The 22,500-nt window shown below is 43.3% G+C and overlaps 2 protein-coding genes across 2 annotated transcripts in view; both read left to right on the forward strand.

Moving 5' to 3' along the window:
* LOC135108960 (uncharacterized) overlaps positions 1-22,500 on the forward strand; it is a 59,683-nt gene that overhangs the window by 6,953 nt on the left and 30,230 nt on the right. The gene's annotated exons all lie outside the window — the stretch shown is intronic.
* LOC135109029 (UDP-glycosyltransferase UGT5-like) lies at positions 14,338-16,617 on the forward strand. The gene is made up of 2 exons (XM_064020014.1): positions 14,338-15,069; positions 15,199-16,617. The coding sequence occupies exons 1-2, from the start codon at positions 14,462-14,464 to the stop codon at positions 16,181-16,183; spliced, it is 1,593 nt and encodes a 530-aa protein (XP_063876084.1). The 5' UTR covers positions 14,338-14,461; the 3' UTR covers positions 16,184-16,617.

A 22,500-nucleotide genomic window follows, 5' to 3' on the forward strand; every position in this document is an offset into this window, starting at 1 on the left:
TGACAAAATCTTTCAAGATCTAACTCACTTCGTGACTTCTGGCATCTAGCCAAAAACATCTCCAATAACTTTGCTTCTTCATCTTTCCCTCCTTTATTTCAACCTGATGGCACCACTGCCATCTCATTTATTTCTAAAGCTGAACTCTTCGCTCAAACCTTTGCTTAAAACTCTACCTTGGATGATTAGGGACTTGTTTCTTCATCTCCTCTCTCCTCTGACTACTTCATGCCACCCATTAAACCGTGTAAAAATTGTTTTCCTTTAGTTACTGCTTAAATTTTGTTTTCTTTAGTGTTGAATAAAAAGAAAACTTTTTTTGCGATAACAAAACTAAAATACCAGAATAGTGCTGTATAAGGATTATATTCTGAATAATTTCTGCGCCGCACCTCCACTACTTCCATAGGGCTCTTGTTCAAGTTCCACGGATCCTTAAGGATATTTTGTGGTTCTAATGAGAGACTAACAAGATTTCTACATCATTAGCAGGAGAAACACTCTTGAGAACCCGGCTGATCATCTCTGTGGCCTTTAGAAGTAGTCGTGGTGAGGGAGGAGGCGTTCATTATACTGTTTCAACATGCCAGTATGTAGTAATGTGTTGAAGGAAAGGTATATACCTATTGAAATATAACACATGTAAACTGCAAACGTGTGGCGGTGAGATCATGGGGGGAAGGAAGGAGAAGAGTTGGAGGTAATTTACTTACTTTGAAGCCACAGTAGTAAAGGATTGCTTACTCCTTTCACTGCGATATGCAACAATTCACGACAATACAAACACTGTACAAGATCTTTAAAACACCTACGAGAAAGGAAAGTGGATTAAAAGAATAGTTTTCCCAAAGTGAAGCCAGTACAATGTTTAGAGTCGACTGTAGGTTGCAAAGAAATGTGTGAGTTGTTTTATGATTCAAGGAAGGGTGTGGCAAGTGGCAGTGAAAGGGTTAAGAATGATGCAATCTTATTCTCATCACACCATAAGTCATCTTTAGTATTCAACACAGTCTTTGCATTTTCTCTGGTCGTCTTTCAGTGTCTTCAGTGTTTGAGCTGCTTCCAGATTATCTTATTATTTTCTTCATTTTTTTTTTATGCCGCTTTGTTTTCTATATTATCTGACTTTTTTTTTTGATGAATTTTGATTCTTGTTTTACAAAATGTTCTGTTTCTTGTTATCCTTATAACTTTGGTATTCAGAAAGAAGGCGATCTATTTCTCTTAGACTTTCCAAAGTTTCGGAATCAGTCCAGAATCGTGATCTTTTAATTTTTGATGTAAGATTTTTATGTACTTTTTCTTTTTTGTTATTGCTCCTTATGAACTGGCTGCTTTGGTGACCAGTCTTTTGGTCTCTTTGCCTCCTCTCACAAATCTACTTAATATTTCACAGACTGCTTTGGTCAGCAATCTCAAAACCTTCCTGCCTCCTCTTACAGATCTAGTTAAAAGTTCACTAACTATTTTGGACTCCAGTCTCACATCCTTTCTGCCTCCTTTCACATATCTTGTTAATATTTCACCGGCTGCCTTGGTCACCAGTCTCATGGCTTGTTGGCCGCTGTTGAAGGTTCAGCAGACAAATCAGCAAGTGTCCCTTCATTTTCTTTCTCAGTAGTTACGGCTTTCTCATCTATAATCCTTTCATCATCTTCAACAGACACAGGCTCTTGAATTCCACTCCATTTTCCTTCTTCAGTGGGCTTGAATTTTTCAATATCAGATAAATTTCTTTCACCTTCAAGCTGTTCATTTTTAGTCAAATTTCCATGCTCATGTTCATGTTCATGTTCATACTCATTATCACCACACTTGTTTTCAATTTCATTCCACTTTTCTCCTTCAGTTTGCTCATGCTTCTCCTTATCACTACTTTTCCTTCTTCAGCTGGGTCATGCTCTTCAGTTTCAGAGCATTTGCCTTCTTCAGCTGAGTCATGTTGCTCAGTTTAAGAGCATTTGTCTTCTTCAATTGTCTCATGCTCTTCAGTTTCAGGGAATTTGTCCTCTCCACTTGGCTCTTGCTCTTCAGTTTCAGTCCACTTTTCTTCTTCATTTAGCTTCTGTTCCTCAATTTCAGTCCATTTTTCTTCTTCATTTGGCTCCTGCTCTTGAATTTCAGTCCACTTTTCTCCTTCAGCTGGCTTATGCTCTTTTACAGTGGGCAGAAATTCTTTAATTTCAGTGCAATTTTCTTTCTTAACAGAAACAAATTCTTAGGCTTTTAAACAAAATTTCTTCCCCAACAGACACGACTTCTTCATTTTCATTACAGTTCCTCACAGGAAGAGAAATGGTCATATGGATTTTGAGATTTTTCATTCCTTTATACCTGGTTCTGAAAATTTTGCTGGGTTTTTGGATAAATGACATTAAGAATTTTCTTTCTTTTTAGGAAAAGTTGTTCTGGTTCACAGACATCTTTTCCTTTCCTTGTTCAATGGCCAAAGTGTTTTCAGTCTTCATTTCATTTCGTTCAACTGTATCAGGTTCTTCAATGTTAGTCCAGGTTTCTTCGTCAGCAGAGAAAGCCTTTTGAACTTCAGTTGTCTTCTGCAACCGGTACAACTTCTTCCATTTGCATGCAACCTTCAGCACATGAAAGCTCTTCAACACCAGTCCTGTTTCCTTCTTCAGTTAGCCCTTCCATTTTAATCCAGTTTCCATCTTTAGTCATCTCTTCAATCTCAGTCCAGTATCCTTCTTCAACCAGCTCTTCAATTTCAGTCCAGTTTGCGTCTTCAACCAGCTCTTCAATCTCAGTCCAGTTTGCGTCTTCAACCAGCTCTTCAATCTCAGTCCATTTCTCATCATCGGCAGGTGTCAGCCCTTTAACACCAGTCCAATTTCCATCCTGAATCAGCCCTTCAGTCTCAGTCCAATTTACATCTTCGATCAACCCTTCAATATCAATCCAATTTCCAACTTCAATCTGCCCTTCAATCTCAGTGCAGTTTTCATCTTCAATCAGTCCTTCAATCTCAGTCCCATTTCCAACTTTAATCTGGTCTTCAATCTCAATCCAGTTTCTATCTTCAGCAGGTTCAGGGTCATCATTAACATTACAGTGTTGTATCAACAATAGAATTAAAACAGATAACAAAGCACAGTCGATATGGGTAGATATTAAGGTAGGATCGCAGTCAGTGGTAGTGGGAGTAGTGTACAGGCCACCGAACAGTACAAAGGAAATTAACACTTCACTATGGCAGGAGATAAATAGAGCAGGCAGGTACAGTCAGGTATGTGTGGTAGGAGATTTTAATTTTAGGAATATCGACTGGAGTCTGATGGTGGGTAACAAGGAAGCAGAGGAATTTCTTAAGATAATTCAGGATAATTTTTTAAAACAGGTAGTCGTAGAACCACAAGGGTGAATAATATTCTAGATTTAATTCTTACTAGCAGGGAGGAATCAGTCACACAGGTAGAGGTTGGAGGACAGCTAGGTAACAGTGACCATTGGGAAATTAGGTACAATTTAGAATGGGAGGAAACTTTTAGAAGCAAAAACACAAGTAAAATACCTGACTTTAGGAGAGCAGATTTTGAGGAATTAAAAAGGCACCTCCAAGTAGTGGACTGGCAACGGATGCAGGGTGAGGTCAGGTCCGGAACGGAGTTGAGAGAGATAAGGCAGGATGAGAGAGGTGAGGTGAGGCGTGAGGGTGTAGGGCAAGAGGAGGGAAGATGTGTCCGGAAGGGGCGGAGGAGAGAAGGAGGGAGAGATAGGTATGAGTGTGTTGGAATGTCAGATCATGCTGAAATGAGAGAGGTGAGGTCGAGGCGGGTAGATGAGGGAGTGGAGAGGATGTAGGGGCCGAGATGAGGAGATTAGGAGAAGTAAATGTAGATGAGTTGTATAAATATTTCGTAGATAAATTGCATACAGGTCAGTTAGCAAACATCCCGTATAGGGCAATAAGATCACAGAAAAATGACTCTAAATGGATGACTGCTAGGTTAAAACATTGTATAGGGCGTAAGAGAAGTATATATAAGAGATTAAGGGCAGGTGAAGAAGTTTTAAGGTCACAATATAATGAATTAGTTAGAACAGTCAGGAAGTTAACGAGGAAAGCTAAGGGCAATTATGAATTAAAGGTAGCCAGCCAGGTGAAGACGGATCCCAAGGGATTTTATCAGGTATACAGGACGAAGAATAAGGATACTATAGGTCCATTAAAGGCAGCAGATGGGGAGCTGGTTAGTTCTGGGGAGGAGATTAGTAAAATTCTGAATGAGTATTTTTTAACTGTCTTCACCCAGGAAAACATGCAGGATATGCCAGATAGTGAACAGGTGTTTAGAGCAGAGGAGAATGAGAAGCTGACAGATATTTCCATAACTAGGGAGATAGTGGAACAGAAGATAGATAGGCAAAAAAAATTCAAGACACCAGGACCTGATGAAATATATCCCAGAGTACTTAAGGAATGCAAAGAGATTATTAGTGAGCCGTTAGTTTCTGTCTTTAGGAAATCACTTGAGTCAGGTGAGGTACCAGTAATGTGGAGGCAGGCTAATGTAGTGCCCATCTTTAAGAAAGGAGATAAAACTTTAGCGTCTAACTATAGACCTGTCAGCTTAACTTCAGTTGTAGGTAAAATATTAGAGTCAATAATAGCGAGGAGCATTAGAGAACATTTAGACAAACATAACTTGATAAATCAGTCACAGCATGGCTTCACGAAGAGGAAGTCTTGCCTGACGAACTTGTTAAGTTTTTACAGTAAAGTGTACGAGGCAGTAGATAATGGTAATAGTTATGATATCTTATATCTGGACTTTAGTAAAGCATTTGACAAGGTACCCCATCAAAGGGTCCTGAGAAAGGTTAGGGCACACGGGATAGATGGGAAGGTGTTAGGCTGGATAGGGTCATGGCTTGGTAACAGGCGACAGAGAGTTGTAATAAACGGCTCTAAATCTGAGTGGGGTCATGTAATTAGTGGGGTGCCACAGGGATCAGTATTAGGGCCATTGTTATTTCTAATATATATCAATGACTTTGATAATGGAATTAGTAGTGATGTTAGTAAATTTGCAGATGACACAAAGATAGGTAGATTAATTAGGTCAGAAATCGGATGCCATCGCCTTGCAGGCAGATTTAGATAGGATGAATGAATGGACAGACAGATGGCAAATGCAATTTAATATCAATAAATGCAAAGTACTTAGCGTAGGTAGAGGAAACCCACACAATAGGTACACATTAAGCAACCAAACTCTGGTAGGTACAGGGTACGAGAAAGATTTAGGAGTTATAGTTAGCTCTGAATTCCGTCTAGGAAAACAATACATAGAGGCCAGAAACAGGGCAAATAGGGTACTAGGATTTATTTTTAGGAGTGTTAAAAGTAGAAGGCCGGAAGTAATATTAAAATTATACTTGGCGCTGGTCAGACCTCATCTAGACTACGCTGTGCAGTTCTGGTCCCCACATTACAGGAAAGATATAGGTCTATTAGAATCAGTACAGAGGAGAATGACTAAAAGGATACAGGCGATGAGGAGTATTCCTTACGAGACGAGATTAAAGCTGTTAAATTTACATTCTTTAGAGAGATGTAGGTTAAGAGGGGACCTGATAGAAGTCTTTAGTGGTATAAGGGTTATAACAAGGGGGATGTAAGCAAAACAAAATTCTTAAGATCAGCAACCAGAATAGAACAAGAAATAACGGGTTCAAGCTTGAAAAATTTAGGTTTAGGAAGGAGATAGGAAAAAATTGGTTCTCAAATAGAGTGGTAGATGAGTGGAACGGACTCAGTAATCATGTAGTTAGTGCCAGGACACTAGAGAGCTTTAAGATAAGATTAGACAGGTTTATGGATGGGGATAATAGATGGAAATAGGTAGGTTTATTTCATACAGGGACTGCCACGTGTAAGCCTGGTCGCTTCTTGCAGCTTCCCTTATTTCTTATGTTTTTATGTTTTTATCAGTCTCAGTGCAGTTCCCATCTTCAACCAGACCATCAATCTCTGTCTAGTGTCCATCTCGTATCAGCTCTTCAATCTCAGTAGAGTTTCCATCTTCAGCAGCATCAGGGTCATGAGTCTCTGTCCAATTTTCATCACCATGCACAAACTCAGTGCTCTTGTCCTCTACAGCATGTGCGGGGTCTTCAGCATCAGTTAAGTTCCCATCTTCAACTGGCCCTTCAACCTCATTCCATTTTCCGTCTTCATCATGCACAGACTCATCATTTGCAGTGCTGTTGTCTTCCACAGCAGGTCCAGAATCTTCAATTTCAATGCACGTCCCATCCCTTCAATACCATTTCAGTTTCCATCTTCATCAGGTTCATGGTCATTAGTCTCAGTCCAGTGTCCATTTACATCATGCACATACTCGTCCATTTCAGTCACGTTGCCTTCTACAACAGGTACAACTTCTCCCGTTTCAGTGCAATCTTCAGCACGTGCCAGCTCTTCATCATCCGTCCAGTTTCCACCTTCAACCAGCCCTTCAATCTCAGTCCAGTTTCCATCTTCAAGCAGCTATTCAGTCTTAATCCAGTTTCCATCTCCAGCAGTTGCAGACTTATCATTTTCATTCCTTTTGTCTTTTCCAGTAAGTGCAGACTCATGAATTTCAATGCACTCTCCATCTCTTTCATCTACAAACTGTTCCATATCAGTCCAGTTTTCTTGTCCAGCAGGCATTGACTTTTCAGTTTGAGTTCTCTGTTCCTCAGCAGTCGTAAGATCTTTAGTCGCAGTCCACTTTTCTTTTTCATAAGGAGCGAGATCTCTCTCTTCACTATACCCGTAAATTAAAATATTTTTGGTTCCTTGGATCACTTCGTCAAGTGTAAAGTGTGTCGTCGCCTTGGAAGTATTTTCTGCATTCAACATTGTGAAAGCTGTGTTGAAGTCATTATCTTGTGCTGGCGGGCATTTCAGACTTCTCTGGTCATCACTGGTCTTAATTTTTTTGCGTATGTGACTGCGATCATACATGCGTATGAGTTCGTCAAATACTTTTTTTTCCAATTCACGCAGCAGCTCTTCAATGTGCGGGCTGCGCTCTGTTGCCTTGACAATTTTCATGAAAGGATCGGAATGTTCATCAAGTTCGTCCTGTTTTTCAGTTGTGTGTATCTCGTCACGTTCATGTTTGAAGTCGGGATCGTTCAAAACTTTCTCTACGAGATCACGAAACCGTTGTACGGCGTTATTGTCGTGCTCTTGTACAACGGTGTGAAGGTTCCTTTTGTTCTCGGATTTGTTTTCACCTTCATTCTGTTTCCCTCTTCTACGCATCTCGTTACGTTCATGCTTAGCGTCGACATCACGAAACCGTTAACCGTCGGTGTCTTGTAACACGCTGTGAAGCTTTCTTGCGTTCTTGTATTTCTCTATGCTTTTTTAGTTTTTCTCCTGTAAGTTTCTGTTTACGTGCATATTCACGGTATGGACCGGCCAAAAGTTTCTTTTCGAGAGCAAGAATTTATTTTGACTGAGGATGGTCTTGTCGTTTTATCCCGTCCTTAGATTCCTTTTCTCGTTCGTGACGCATTTCGTTGTGTTCTCGTGGCGCTGGGTGACGTTTTCTCCAGTGCTCACGTTTGTCCTGGAGATGTGTGTTGGCCCTCACTTTTGTTTCTATTTTTGTTTTATGTAGGTGCTCATGTGGTTTGTTCTCTGACTTGATCTATTGTAGGTCGTACAATCCCACTAAGAAAAAAAAAGAAAAACACAAAACATACGAGGGAGAACAAAACAATCCACTTCAACACACGCCGCGTATAAATACCCCCAGTGTGTGTACGAGTCTTGCCCTCCTTCCTTGAGGAGGTTGGAGGCGGGTACTCACGACCGAAGGCCTCGTACGTCTCGTGCATTTCACGATATAATTCTTTCTCTTTGTCCGTATCAGTCGACGACGTATCACTTGATGACGAAAAAGAAGAATATATCACGTCGTCTCTGCGGCTTCCGTACTGCCTGTACTTCTTGGAGCAAGGGCTTGCTGCCTTGGAGACAGGGCGGCGTGGTTTTGCCCGCACACTGCCAGAAGGCGATGCACGTGAAAGAATGCGTGCCATCCTTTTGAGATGCTTCATTTTGCTCACTCTGAAGTACTGCCTTTTTCGCCAATAGGTGCTGGGGGTAGATACTGAACTATGAATGAGACCAAAACATGAGCGAAACATGAGCTTGAAGTTAACATCAGGATCTCTTTGCCTCTCTTGCTTCCTTATCGATCGCTGCTCCAAATCATGCTTCTCACTGGTCGCTGGTCGAAATATTGCTTCCGACTAGTCACTCATCCTTAACAGTAATGTAGATCTGTAAGGACGTTTTAACTTCACTATTTCGGTGCGCTGTCCTTCCCTGTTCTGCCTCGCCTGGTATGAGAGAGCTCAAGACCGCCAAAGATGGCGGTCTTGAGCTTTATTAATGAAAACACTATTTCCACCACGAGACTAGTTATTCCATTTCAGTGATCTTAAATGATTACTTTTGCAAATGTAAAATTATAAGCATTAAAAAATTTGAACTTTTCCGTCACTCTTTTCTCCGTCAGTTTTGTTTATCAATATTATACTCTAAACTTACACCATGCCATGTTACTGAGCTTGAGGCGAAACCACGGCAGCCATAATACTTACAAAAGTCTAGAAAAGCTGAGATAAGCAGCCGGAACGTTTGGAAAGCCGAGGTAAGAAGCCCAAGCATTTAAAAAGCCGAGATAAGAAGCTGGGACATTTGGAAAGCCAAGATAAAAAGCCGGAATGTTTGAAAAGTCGAAATAAGAGGTCAGAATGTTTAGAAAGCTGAGATTAGAGGCCGGAATGTTTGGAAAGCTGAGATAAGAGGCCGGAATGTTTGCAAAGCCAAAATAAGAGGCCGGAATGTTTGCAAAGCCGAAATAAAAGGTCGGAATGTTTGCAAAGCCGAAATAAAAGGTCGGAATGTTTGGAAAGCTGAGATAAGAGGCTGGAAAGTTCGCAAAGCCGAGATAAAAGATCGGGATGTTTACAAAGCCGGGATAAGAGGTCGGAATGTTTGGAAAGCCAGGATAAGAGGCCGGAATGTTTGGAAAGCTGAGATAAGAGACCGGAACATGAGAATACATGAAAAGAATGGATACCAGATCTATCGGTATGTAACGAGGTTGTCTGTCTACTTGTTTAGTACCACAAGGTTCTCTCACCGGTCACTTTTCTGTCTGACAACATGTCGGCAGGAAAACATTCAAAAGAGATCACCATGTACGAGTATGCGCCTCAAATGAAATGCATGTATGGAAATTTTATAACAGAGTGCAAAAAAAAAAAAAAAAAGATGATGATCTTGAATCCAACACCCCTTCCTCGACTTTTTCTTTAAGCTGTAGTGGAAGCTAATAAAGTTTCCAAGTGTGTTTTCATGATATGAGGAAGAACGGCCATGAAAACACGCCTAGCCATCTTCGTGATCTTGAAAGCACCGCCCCCCTGTGCCACTACTTCTGGGCTGCAGTGGAGGTTAATAAAGTTTACAAGGGTGTTTTCATGATGTTGGTAACATTTGAACAACACCAAGTTTGCTGTGCCCTTATTAGAAATTTTAGAGAGATCAGTTGGCCTGGGTGGTGACTGTTGCTGGCACCTTGCACTTTGGCTTGCCTTATACTCCAGAGTTTCTCCAAAAAAGCAGTGGTCCTTATTCAGAAACTCTTTGCTCTCTCACCATGACTGTTTCCAAAGGCCACAGAGATGATGAACCGGGTCCTCCAGAGTGTTTCTCCTGTTTGATAATGTAGAAATCTGATTAATCTCTCTCTCACTAGAACCGTAAAAACACTCTTGAAAACTTGTGTAATTTCAAGTAGAGGAGTGGCGTGACGCAAAGTGTTTCAAAATATAATCATGTGCCATTAGCAGAGAAGTGATAAAGAAAGATTGCTGTATCGCATTTTAGCCTGAGTCTTGGTAAGGAGAAAGGTCTAGGCTAGGAAAATACAACAAAATATATACACACGACGTATTAAGTATAACAGAAGAGTCCCTTGAAAATTGTCCATGACGAAGCCATAATTCTCTCTCTCTCTCTCTCTCTCTCTCTCTCTCTCTCTCTCTCTCTCTCTCTGTTGTTATTGTTGTTGTTGTTGTTGTTGTTGTTGTTCCTTTTTATCTATAAATTATTACCAATATAATTTTACTCTGCTAGCATTCTGTTATTGCTGTCACTTTTTTTTACTTTATCACAATTTGAGTTGCTTTTAACAGTTTGAAGCGGCGCCATATGATCACAATGTTGAGACCCTTTCCCTTTTAAGATCCTTCGCAGTGATGTTTTCCATGCCCTTGCTGGCCTAAACCCTCGGAAGGCTTATGGACTTGACAGGGTCCCTCCTATTGTTCTCCGAAACTGTGCCTCCGTGCTTGCATCTTGCCTAGTCAAGCTCTTCCAACTCTGTCTATCAACATCTACCTTTCCTTCTTGCTGGAAGTTTGCCTACATTCAGCCTGTTCCTAAAAAAGGGTGACCATTCAAATCCTTCAAACTACCGTCCTATTGCTTGAATTTCCTGCCTCTCTAATTTTTTTTTTAATCTCTCCTCAGCAGGAAGATTCTTAAACATCTATCACTTCACAACCTTCTATCTGATCGCCAGTATGGATTTCGTCAAGGCCGCTCTACTGGTGATCTTCTGGCTTTCCTTACTGAGTCTTGGTCATTCTCTTTAGGGATTTTGGTGAAACTTTTGCTGTTGGGTTAGGCATGTCAAATGCTTTTAACAGAGTCTGGTACAAAACTTTGATTTCCAAACTACCCTCCTACAGCTTCTGTTCTTTTCTCTGTAACTTCATCTCAAGTTTCCTTTCTGATCGTTCTATTGCTGCTGTGGTAGACGGTCACTGTTCTTCTAAATCTATTAACAGTGGTATTCCTCAGGATTCTGTCCTGTCACCCACTCTCTTCCTTTTATTCATCAATGATCTTCTAAAACAAATTTCTTGTCCTATCCACTCCTATGCTGATGATACCACCCTGCAGTTTTCCACGTCTTTTCGTAGACGTCCAACCCTTCAGGAAGAAAACAGTCCATTCAGGGAAGCCACAGAACGCCTTACTTCTGATCTCTCTAAAATTTCTGATTGGGGCAGAGCAAACTTAGTATTGTTCAATGGCTCAAAAACTCATTTCCTTTATCTACCAACTCTACACAACCTTCCAGATAATTATCTCCTCTTCATTGACACTCAACTGTCCCCCTCTTCTACACTGAACATCCTCGGTCTGTCCATTATTTATAATCTAAGCCGGAAACTTCACATCTCATCTATAGCTTCTATGAAGTTAGGCGTTCTGAGTCGTCTCTTCCGGTTTTTCTCATCCCCCCCTCTCCCCGGTTGCTAAATCTATACAGGGGCCTTATCAGTCTATGTATGGAGTATGCTTCACATGTATGGGGGGCAGGGGTTTCCACTCATACTTCAGTCTTAGACAGGGTGGAACCAAAAAATATTTCGTCTTATCATCACCTCTACTCTAACTGACTGTTTTCAATCTCTCTCTCATCGCCGCAATGCTGGATCTCCTCCTATCTTCTACCGCTATTTTCACGGTAACTGCTCTTCTGATCTTGTTTACTGCATCCATTCCCTCCTGCCACGGCCTCGCTATACAAGACTTTCTTCTTTCTCTCACCCATATTCTGTCCACCTCTCTAATGTAAGAGTTAACCAGTAATCGCAATCATTCATCCCTTTCTCTAGTAAACTCTGGAACTCTCTGCCAACTTCTGTATTTCTTCCTCCCTATGACTTGAACTTTTCAAAAGGGATGTTTCAAGACACTTATCCTGTCATGTGGCTTTTCTATTCGCAGTGACCCTCTTGCAAAAAAAAAAAAAAAAAAAAAAAAAAAAAAGAAAAAAAAAAAAGATCTGGTTGAAATGTAGGAGAAAAATGAAGATGAGAAGTTGTTGGATATATTTATGATTAGGTGCTAGAAGTCACAAGTGGAGTTAGATCTAGAAGGGTGTCGACATTTTCTATTGATGATGGAGTTCTGAGTAGTTGGAGAAGTCTTGGTATGATTTCAGGCATGAATATAAAGTGCACAAGTTTCAGGTGATGGATGGCTCAAATACCTTTTGTGGGCCACCTCCACCATGTATAACACGAGAAAAGGCTGTGTTAAACCAAGGTTGGAAAAGTTTAGGGCGAGAGAAAGAGTGAAGAATGTACGCCTCCATGCCAGATACTATCACCTCTGTTATGCGCGCAGCACACAGTGACCGGTCTCTGACACTGGAGCAGTAGTAATCCATAGAAGATCAGCATAATACCTCCTCAGGTTCCCCCAATTATCAGAGGCAAAACCCCAGAGGCACCTCTGCTTTGGGGAATCCTGGAGATGGATTGGAGTGATAGGACAAGATACAGATATGATGTAATCGGAGGAGCCCAACGGAGAAGATAGGGTGACAGCATAAGCAGAATGATTAGATGTTAGGAAAAGATCAAGGACGTTGGGCGTATCTCCAAGACGGTCATGCATACGAGCAGGGTGTTGCACCAGTTGCTCAAGGTCGTGAACGATAGCAAAGTTAAAGGCTAATTCACCACTATGGTAAGTTAAGAGAGAGGAAAGAATGGAGATTTTCGTGAAGGGGAAGAGAGGATGTGCTCCAATTTGGAAGTTAAAGAGTCGAAGAGCTTTTTATAGTTAGTGGAGTTAGGTGAGAGGTATACAGCATGGATGAGTTTAGTTTTATGAGTAAAATTTAAATCGAAGACAGATGGCAGAAAATTCGGAAGATTCAAGAGTGTGGGGTCGAGAGCTTGTTAAGTCGTTGCGCACATAGACGCAACTTCAATCTTTTGATTGAAAATGATGATAGACAAAGTAGAAAGGAACAGAGAAGGGGCTCAGACACCTGTGTTTCGGTGAAGAAAAGAAGATGAAGTTTAGTAGAGGAGAAATTGTGTTCCAAAGGTTTAAAATTAAGTTAAATTAAAATCTAAGGCTGCAAATGTTGGAAAATTAGTGAAGAAAGGGTTGAGGCATATGGTCAAGACTCTAGGCCAATTATAGAAGAGCAGTCAGACCTTGAGATATGTGTAAAGGAAGTATTGATAGAGGATGAACACTTGGACAGGCAGAGGAAACGTTTAGATAGAAAGAGACAGAGAATCTTTTGTTGTCATCACTTTCTTAGTAGATTTTCCCAGGTGGTGAGGCTTCACAGAAACTTATATAGATAAAAAGATATGCAGTCAAAAGTTTTGCCATATTCATTCTTTTCCAAATTGACATGTTGGGGAATGCGTCCGGGCCTCCTGTTGGGGTTCTGATATCTCTGGATAAGTATTGAGGCTGTAGTGTTTGGAGAGGGAGCTTGACCAAGACTGCATGAGTCATGGGTACATAATACAAAGAGAGAGAGAGAGAGAGAGAGAGAGAGAGAGAGAGAGAGAGAGAGAGAGAGAGAGAGAGAGAGAGAGAGAGAGAGAGAGAGAGAGAGAGAGAGAGAGAGAGAGAGAGAGAGAGAGATGGGTACATATATTATTCTCCCTATTGGAGCATCACAAAAAACACTAAAAGATTGTTCTAAAAACGACGTGGTTGGGTCAGGGGGCCTCGCGTTCGGGCACACCCGTGTTTATGGCCAAACGTACCCTTCTCACCGGAGGGCGAACAGTTGGTACGTGGTTAACTGAATGCGACAGGACACTCTTGAGTTCCATTCATCGCCAAACGGGACACTGCACGAGGCGCTAAGTTAATTCTGTGTTGCGCAGCGTCTGTCCCTCCTCGGCCATTCTTTCCCACGCACGCCGCCTCATAGCCGATGCAGGCGCGGCTGACTGACTACACTAACTAATGCAGGACACGGCTAATTCATTCAAGGAGACTGAGGGATGATTCTTTTTTCCTGAAGCGGGTTACTGTTCAAACATGATCGTCCCATCCCTGTCTCCACATCACCTCCTCTCGCTACGAGCCGATCAAAGCTGAAAGATGGCTCTTACTTTCATGTGTGTGTGTGTGTGTGTGTCTGTGTGTGTGTGTGTGTGTGTGTGTGTGTGTGTGCACGCATCTCAAAAGTACAGTACAAACAAATTACTTCATTTCGTGAAGACAGTGGCCCTTGATGACAATGCATCTTACGGATCCTTAAGGCTGATAAGTATTTTCCTTATCTTTTTCCTGCGATAACTGGTGCCAGTATCTCTCTCTGGTGTAACGCTGCCAACAAACAGAAGCGCGACCAATCAGGTAACTGGCTGCCAAGCCACGGATAGAGGAGCGACCAATTAGACGGCCTGCTGTGTGGTCCCACTGGGAGCGCAGCGGGTATATAAGGGCCCGCGGCGTGGCTTGGCTTCAGATCACCTTCCGAGCGAGAGAAGTTAACAGAGCAACAGACTAACTTGAGCAAAGTTGACACAAGGCGTGTACTAGTGAGCTCACCTCGTGAGTTGACAACTTGAAAAAACTTCAAATATGAAACTCGCAGCCATCTTGCTGCTGACACTTGCTGCGGTGAGTGAGGCCTCCCGTGTGCTCATGGTGCTTTCCCTGGGATCCCCGTCTCACAAGAACATCTTCACTCCTCTGGCTGAGTCCCTGGGGCGGAGAGGACACCAAGTAACCGTGGCGTCGCTGCACGCTGCCCCGCCCAACGCCTCCCGCTCCTACACCGACCTTGCTGCCACCACCGCCTGGGAGTCAGTCAGGAAAGTGACGGGCGAGTTCGATGTCTTCAAGATGCGCGAGGTCAATGGAGGCAAGGATGTAAACTCTCAAGTAATGAAGAAAGTCCTCCGCCATCTGCCCAAGTACTGCGAAGCCTTTCTGCAAGACCCCGGCCTGAAGAGTGCCTGGACCACCCGCCCTGACCTCATCCTTCTGCCAGCCTTCATGAACGAGTGCGGCCTGGCATTCGTGCACAAATTCAAGGCGCCCTTCATGTACGTGACCACCTCTGGCCTCACCCCGTGGACGGCAGACCTGCTGGGCAGCCCCGAGAACCCCGCCTACGTGCCCAACCAGTACCTGAGCTACGGGGACCACATGACTCTGTGGGAGAGGACCGTCAACACGCTGGTCAGGTGAGTGTCTTGCCTCTTGTTCTCTTCATGCATCTCTGACATGTATTGGTTGAATATACACCATGTAGTGAATGATTCCTTTGAGGTCCCGTGACACCCGCTATAACGTAGCCTTACCTTCTCCTGCAGGCTGGCCAGCCCTTACCTCCGCAAACACTTGGTGCTGAACAAGCTGGACGGCGTGGTGCAGCGTGTGCTGGGCGACTCCACGGTGTCCCTCTCCGAACTGGAGAAGAACGTGTCGATGGTGCTGGTCAATTCCCACTACTCCCTTGGACATCCCCGACCCCTCATGCCCAACGTGGTGGAGGTGGGCGCCATGCACTGCCGACCGGCACGCCCCCTCCAGGACAAGGCTCTGCGGGAGTTCATCGACTCGTCGCCCGTGCCCGTGGTCCTCTTCAGCCTGGGCTCCACCATCCGCAGCGAGCAGATGCCGGTCACTGTGAGGGACTCGCTGGTGGCGGCGTTCAGGCGCCTTCCCTACCGCGTCGTGTGGAAATGGGAGGGTGCTGCCCTGACGAACCTGCCGCCCAACGTGATGACGCGCCCCTGGCTGTCCCAGCAGGATGTCTTGGGCCACAAGAACGTGCGTGCCTTCGTCACACACGGCGGACTGCTGTCGCTGCAGGAGGCAGTGTACCACAACGTGCCCGTGGTGGGGATGCCACTCATGAGCGACCAGCACCTGAACGTGAGGCAAGCCGTGACGCTGGGCCTGGGTCGCCAGCTCACCGTGGAGTCTCTGTCTGAAGACGCCGTGTACGACGCCATCACATCGGTGGTGGAGGAGCCCGGCTTCCAGGAGCGCGTGGGGCAGCGGTCACGCCTGCTGCGGGACCAGGAGACGACCCCTCTGGAGCGCGCCGTGTACTGGAGCGAGCACGTGCTGCGCTATGGCGGCGCTCAACATCTGCGCTCAGTGGCTGCCGACATGCCACTGCACCAGTACCTGCTGGTGGACGTGGCGGCCGTGCTGGTGGCGGCGGCAGTGGTGGTGGTGCTGCTGCTGTGGTGGGCATTGCGGGCAGCGACTCGTTGTCTCGTTCGGGGACTCAAGAAGGCTGCAGGGAAGCTGCTGATGGCCGTGAGGGTTCATGCCAAGATGCAGTAAACCTTTGCTGCTGAAGGAGGAGCAATGGATCTCACACTTCACTTCTCGCCTGCACTCATATGTCCTCGCCGGAGCCTTAGAGCAATCACTTCATTAGTCCATCACTGTCCTCACCTTGCATTGCACATCGGTCACTTCACTCTCCTCGCCTTACAAATGTACATGAACTGCATCACTCTCCTCGCCTCACATCTGTACATGAACCGCATCACTGTCCTCACCTCATCTGTACATGAGACGCATCACTGTCGTCGCCTTACAAATGTACAAGGACCGCCCTCAGCCTCATCGCCCACATCATGCCGACATTCACCCTTTATCAGCATTCACTTCACTCATGTATTAAGTGTCTGTGATAAGTTATTAAAGTATAGATATATATTTTTTTACATGATACAATAAACTATTTTCAGTGATATACAGTGTGTACATGACCATCTTGTTTCCATTCTCTCCTTGACTCATCTGGCTAGAATAAACCAAACGAGCATGAAATGTCCAGACTGACCGCCGCAATGATTCCACTTAATTGCTCCAGTGGAATGTGACTACATAATCGAACTAACAGCCAAACCTTCAAGGTTCGAAAAAAAAAACAAAAAAACTCTGCATTAACGGCTTTGATGCTTTCAGGAATATGTTTATTTTGAGAAGACTCGCGCTGTATGTTAGCGACATGAACACCATTTTTATGGATGGAATGTTTGAATGCACAGAGTACCAATGATAATGATATAGACTGCTAGTCTAGGCTGCACTAACAATGTGTGAAATTAAAGAAGCTGAAGCCGAACCCCGAAACATCAAGAATCCATATTCAAAAGAAATTAAATGCTTCAATCTGAGGTACCAAATGATCTGAAGAAAGAGAGGGTGGGGAAGGAGAATCCTGGACTGAAAGCGAAAGGACGTTGATGGAACAGGTCCTTTTTCAAGAAAGTAACTGCTCTCGGATCCAGCTTTATACAATAACTCTAAAGTAATGGGTCAGTTCGAACCGCTAAATGAAAAGAAATGTAGAAAAAGCCCTGTCTTGTTCATGTACTAAGTGGGAGAAAAAACAAAGCACTTTACCTTCTGCCACTGAAGGAGAAACTTCATACTCAAAAAATCTGCATGAGGCCCTCCAGCAAGTTTCATATTAGTGGAGAAAGCACGCATAGCACACAACATTTCCTGTACTACCATGGGAGAATACCTCTTATCTAGGGCTATAAACCGAAACTCCATTCGTGTAAGTGTAGGAAATCCTGCAGTCTGCCTGGAGCTTTGTTGGTGAGACAGGTGTTCCCCAGCATCAGCAGACTGGGACATCACTGTTGTAATTCAATCGGCACCATGGTCCTATCAGAACACTACCCTTCAAAGTGAACTGATGGCAGCAGGTTTTGAGTACCAGTCTTGTCAAGGGAGGTGGGAAGAAGTAGATATGACACCACCTATAGAATTCTTCAGAGAATGCGTCCGGGCCTCCTGTTGGGGTTCTGATGTCTCTGGATAAATATTGAGGCTGTAGTGTTATGGAGAGGGAGGCGAATAGGTTCATCTCCTTAGCATTCCAGCGGTAGACAAAGAGAACTGAAAACTTCCAGGTGAAGCTTCCTCTATACCTGTCTTCCGTGGAACCTAGGCAGATCATATGCCCATGAATTCTCCATGCCTGAGACGTGGCGAGCCACAAGAAGCAGATCTTGGCTGAGAGCCTCGTAAAATATTTTCTCCATGAAGAACAACAGGGTTTTCGACTTGACAGAGTTCTTCTGCTTGAGGCAGTATACTGTCGCCACGCTGTCCATTTCGAAAAGAATCCCTATGTTCCGTATTATAAAGAACTGGAAGACCAAGTGCACTTCCCTTAAGTTGATGTGTCAAACCATCCTCCCAACAGCAGTAGTCTTGATGTCCCTAAGAAGACAACAACAACAGCCTATGTCCGAAGCATCCATGGCGACAATCAGAGACGGGAACCGAGTCACCCAAGGATACAGAGAGTGGCTGTTCAGCCATGAAAGTAGAAGGGCAGAGAGCTTCCATGGAACAGGACGGGGGAGGTCCCTGGGGAGATCTGGTATATGGTTAATGTCCTCAGTAGTGACTCCCACTGTCGTAGGGACATCAATCTCGAGACGTGGGCACGAAAAACTCGATGTGTCACACGTCTTGGAAGAGCTTTTCTGAGTGAGATGAATGCTGGCCAGGGACGTGTCCCACTCCATTCCTCGCCACTCCAGTCTCTGATTCAGAGTTAGGGATGGTTTGGGATTGGTAAAGTGTCTGAGAGATGTCTGAAAACGGTTTAGCGCTCAAAAGCAATATAAGCGAGTGTCACTGGGTGGAAGGTCACCAACAAGGGAGATTGGCAGCAATGTTGATGTAAAGCCATGTAGCCAGTGTGACATACTGTAAGTATCGTTCACTGAGGGATTGCCAGGCAGGACAACATAAACGCGGGTAAGATACACAACTCCTGTTCACTGCGGATAAGCCTGCCAGGGTGATGCAAGCACGGGCGACACAGTCAAAGGTAGCAATCATGGGAAACAAAAGCAAGTATCCCACAATCAGAGGTCGCCAGCAAGGCCAACGTGACGCAGGTCCCAAGATCGCCACCTAGGGATACATAAGCAAAGGTGACATGTAGCAGGCTCATAGATCACCAGTCAGGGTAACATAAGGGGAACAAGATAAGCCAGTGAAGCTGGCTGAGAAGTCGCCACCAAAGGCGACATAAATCAGAGGTGTCAGGGCAGTACCGTGCTGGCCTGGGCCAGGCAGCGATCAAAGGACGAGTATAGAAGGGTTGCATTGAGGTCATGCCGCTTCACTTTTGCTTAACAAACGTTGCCATGGCAACGCTGTCAGTCATTTGAGATGAAGAGTGAACATAAACAGAACGCATTAATGCTATGGTTTGAGGTAGTCAGAGAGATGGATACCCGTTCTTCATCTCTTGTTCTGACTATGCTATAACTAGATGGTGAAGCTAAGAAAAGACATATTGCTAAGATTAGTGGTTTTGGTGGCTCTGACCCATACTTAATTGGGGAAGAGTCTCGTTCCTTGATAAACCTTGGTCTTTCAGTATTTATCTCAAAATAATGAATTATTGCAATACATCTTGGAAATTACATTTTAATGACCATGGGAAGGTTATTTCCAGCATGTTCTCCGTCAGGTCAATGAACAAATGATGGCATCAAAAGAGAGGAGCATTCATGAATAACATAATTAAAAGTGAGAAAGAGTGTCGAGCTGCTCACATTAAATCTGTAGCCCAAGTCCTGGAGATTATATTAAACTTAATTCTTATGAGTGTTATAATAAATTACTGATATCTAGTTAAACAAGATGCCTCCTTCACTAATCACTAATGATATTAAGAATATCCATTAAAACATGAAAAACTGGCAGCCCATTGTAATACTTTACTTTCACGTCGTTACCTTTAAATAATTTTTCAGACAGTGACAGTATAGCATTTTCTGCTTCTAATTTGTGACACTTATTCCTTGGTGACTGACATTCAAGTTGAAGAGAATCAATATATTCCTGACTGTTATCAGTCATTGTAGAAGTAACTGAGGTATTACATTCAGTATTCTGTGCTTTAGCTGTTCGTGTGTCTGATTAAAACTGCCATGCTATTTCACTGTGTCCAGTGATTATGTAAAAAATTATCAGAAAGTACAATGTAATCGTGATCACAAATTGCACTTACGTCCACATTGACTGCTGCTGTAACAGTTTGTTCTGTGATACTGTTCACAGACTTAAGTGATGATATGCTTAAATCATGATCCAATATATCTGACTCATACTGTGGTGTAACATTAACTTCATGTGAGGTACTGATACTATGTGTTATCATTACATTCTTCACCTGCAGTTATGGATTATCCGTACTGACTTACTGGGTTGGCTGGGAACCGATAAAACGACACATCACTCTCCCCCTTTCTTTTTTTTGCACCCAGCTGCACAACAACTGTGAACCATGCTTAAAAGATCGCTGACAATGATCTAAGGTACTCGATCACGGTAAATATGAACCTCTCGAAATTGAAGACCTTCGCTTTCGATGGTCTTGGTCTTGATCTTGGTCATGGTGATGACGTCACGTGCAATCCCTCCATACAAGGTCAGAACTTGTTCAGAGAAAAACGTTCTGCTTCCCAGCCACGCCACGCCTGGTGGAAACACTGGTGTGATGAACCACACTCTTCTGATACATCTAATTCAGTTCCTGCCGCAATGATTCAACAATTTTACTTACCCGTGTCACGAAATGACACACACACACACACACACACACACACACACACACACACACACGGCTTGGTAACTCAGTGGTAACGTCCTTCCCTGACACTTGCCAAACTTAAGTTCGCGCCCAGCCCTGAAGTGGCAAATATTTCCACTAACTGCTGGCAGGAATCGCAGGAGACACAGGTAAATGATCCAGAAATGAGTGACTGCATGAACAGAATTGACAGTGAGATGTGGGAGGGAATGGAAGGACGAATAGTGAGGTGTGAATGAGAGAAGCAAGGGGAGAAGAAAAGAAGGATGTGAACTCATATATATATATATATATATATATATATATATATATATATATATATATATATATATATATATATATATATATATATATATATATATATATATATATATATATATATATATATGAGATTATCTCATCTTGAACAGTGTTGATCACAATTCACCACTAAATTTGTACGAACATTTCACACTAAACTTTGTGCTCCACATTTGATACGTGAACTTTATCCTTACAGTACTGTAGTAAATTTAGTCCCTGAGGCCAGATGTTAGGGGTGCTGCTGACTGCAGCTCCTGAGGTTGGAAAATATCTAAAACACACTGCGATAGAGTGAAACAGACATGGTTTTGTACGTCTGCCAGCTCCGCTCTTTGCGGGTGTAAGTCGCTGAGTACTGGCTGCCAAGCGTCAGTGTACCGGTAAGGCTACACTTCGTGAGATGTTCCGTGGTAATGAATAGTGATCCTCGCAACTCACTAGTCCATTTTCTCCAGAGGAAAGAAGGAAACTGTCTAGTAGGGAAACCTAAAATTAAAATAACTCGTGCCTTCAGACTGGTGTTCTGGTGAGTGTCAGGTGCACTGTACTGCATTATGGCGGTACAAAACTGTACTGTGTGTTTGGAGTCCAGTCTGTAGTCAGTATATAAGCACGTGTCTGTTTTAATTCGGCTGATGGACGTCCGATAAATTAATTATTTCTCTATATATTTTGTGCCACTTCATGTATGGACTAAGTTTCTCACAGCACTCCTCCAACTAGCTCAGGATTTAGTGAAAGTTTTTGGGATTTTCCAAGAAGTTTTCATGATCTGTTTTCATGGAATCTGTGCCATCAATAAGAAAAACAATCATGAGAATCTTGCTAATCATTTCTGTGGCCTCTTAAAGCAATCCTTGTGAGAGAACAAAGCGTTTAAGGATATGTTTTGAACGTCATGCAGTCCATGCATCTGTTTCTCAGTCTTTCCATCCTTTCTCCTGCCCTGCTCTTCCATCCCCGTCACTCCAGCACAAGTAAGGTCTCTTCACAATAAATACATATATGTACATATTTGTTCCACTTCGGTCTTCATTCCTGCAGATTCTTTCACCGATACCTCCATATTCTTCCCAAGTCTTTTAACAGTGGTGTTTCTCAGGGCTGTGTGCTGTAACCCACTCTCTTCCTCATCAATGATTTTCTAAACCAAACTTATTGCTCTATCCGCTCTTACGCTGATGATACTACTCTACATTTCTCCACGTCTTTTCTTAAACGTCTAACTTTCAGGAATTAAATAGCTCATGCAGGAAAGCCACAGACCTCCTGACTTCTGATCTTTCTAAAATTTCTGACCGGAGCACAGGAAACTCGATGCCTTCATCTATCAACTCGACATAATCTTCCAGATAACAATCCCCTCTTCTTTGATACTCGACAATTTCCCTCTTTTTGGAAGTCTGGCCTTTATTAATAATCTAAACTGGAAACTTCACATCTCATTTCTTGCTGAAACAAATTCTGAGTCGTCTTTACCAATTTTCCTCATCCCCACATCTGCTCTGTACATGGATTTTATCAGTCTATATAAGTATGGAGTACGGTTCACATGTATGGCGGGCTCCACACACACTGCTTTGGTAAACAGGGTGGAATGAAAAGCATTTCGTGTTATCATTTCCTCTTCTATAACTGACTGTCTTCAGTTTGTCTCTCTACTAATGCTTCTTTCACGTTAACAGCTTTCTCTCACCCCTATTCCGTTCACCTC

Source organism: Scylla paramamosain, chromosome 18 (genome assembly GCF_035594125.1).
Source record: "Scylla paramamosain isolate STU-SP2022 chromosome 18, ASM3559412v1, whole genome shotgun sequence".
Classification (NCBI taxonomy): Eukaryota; Metazoa; Arthropoda; class Malacostraca; order Decapoda; family Portunidae; genus Scylla; species Scylla paramamosain.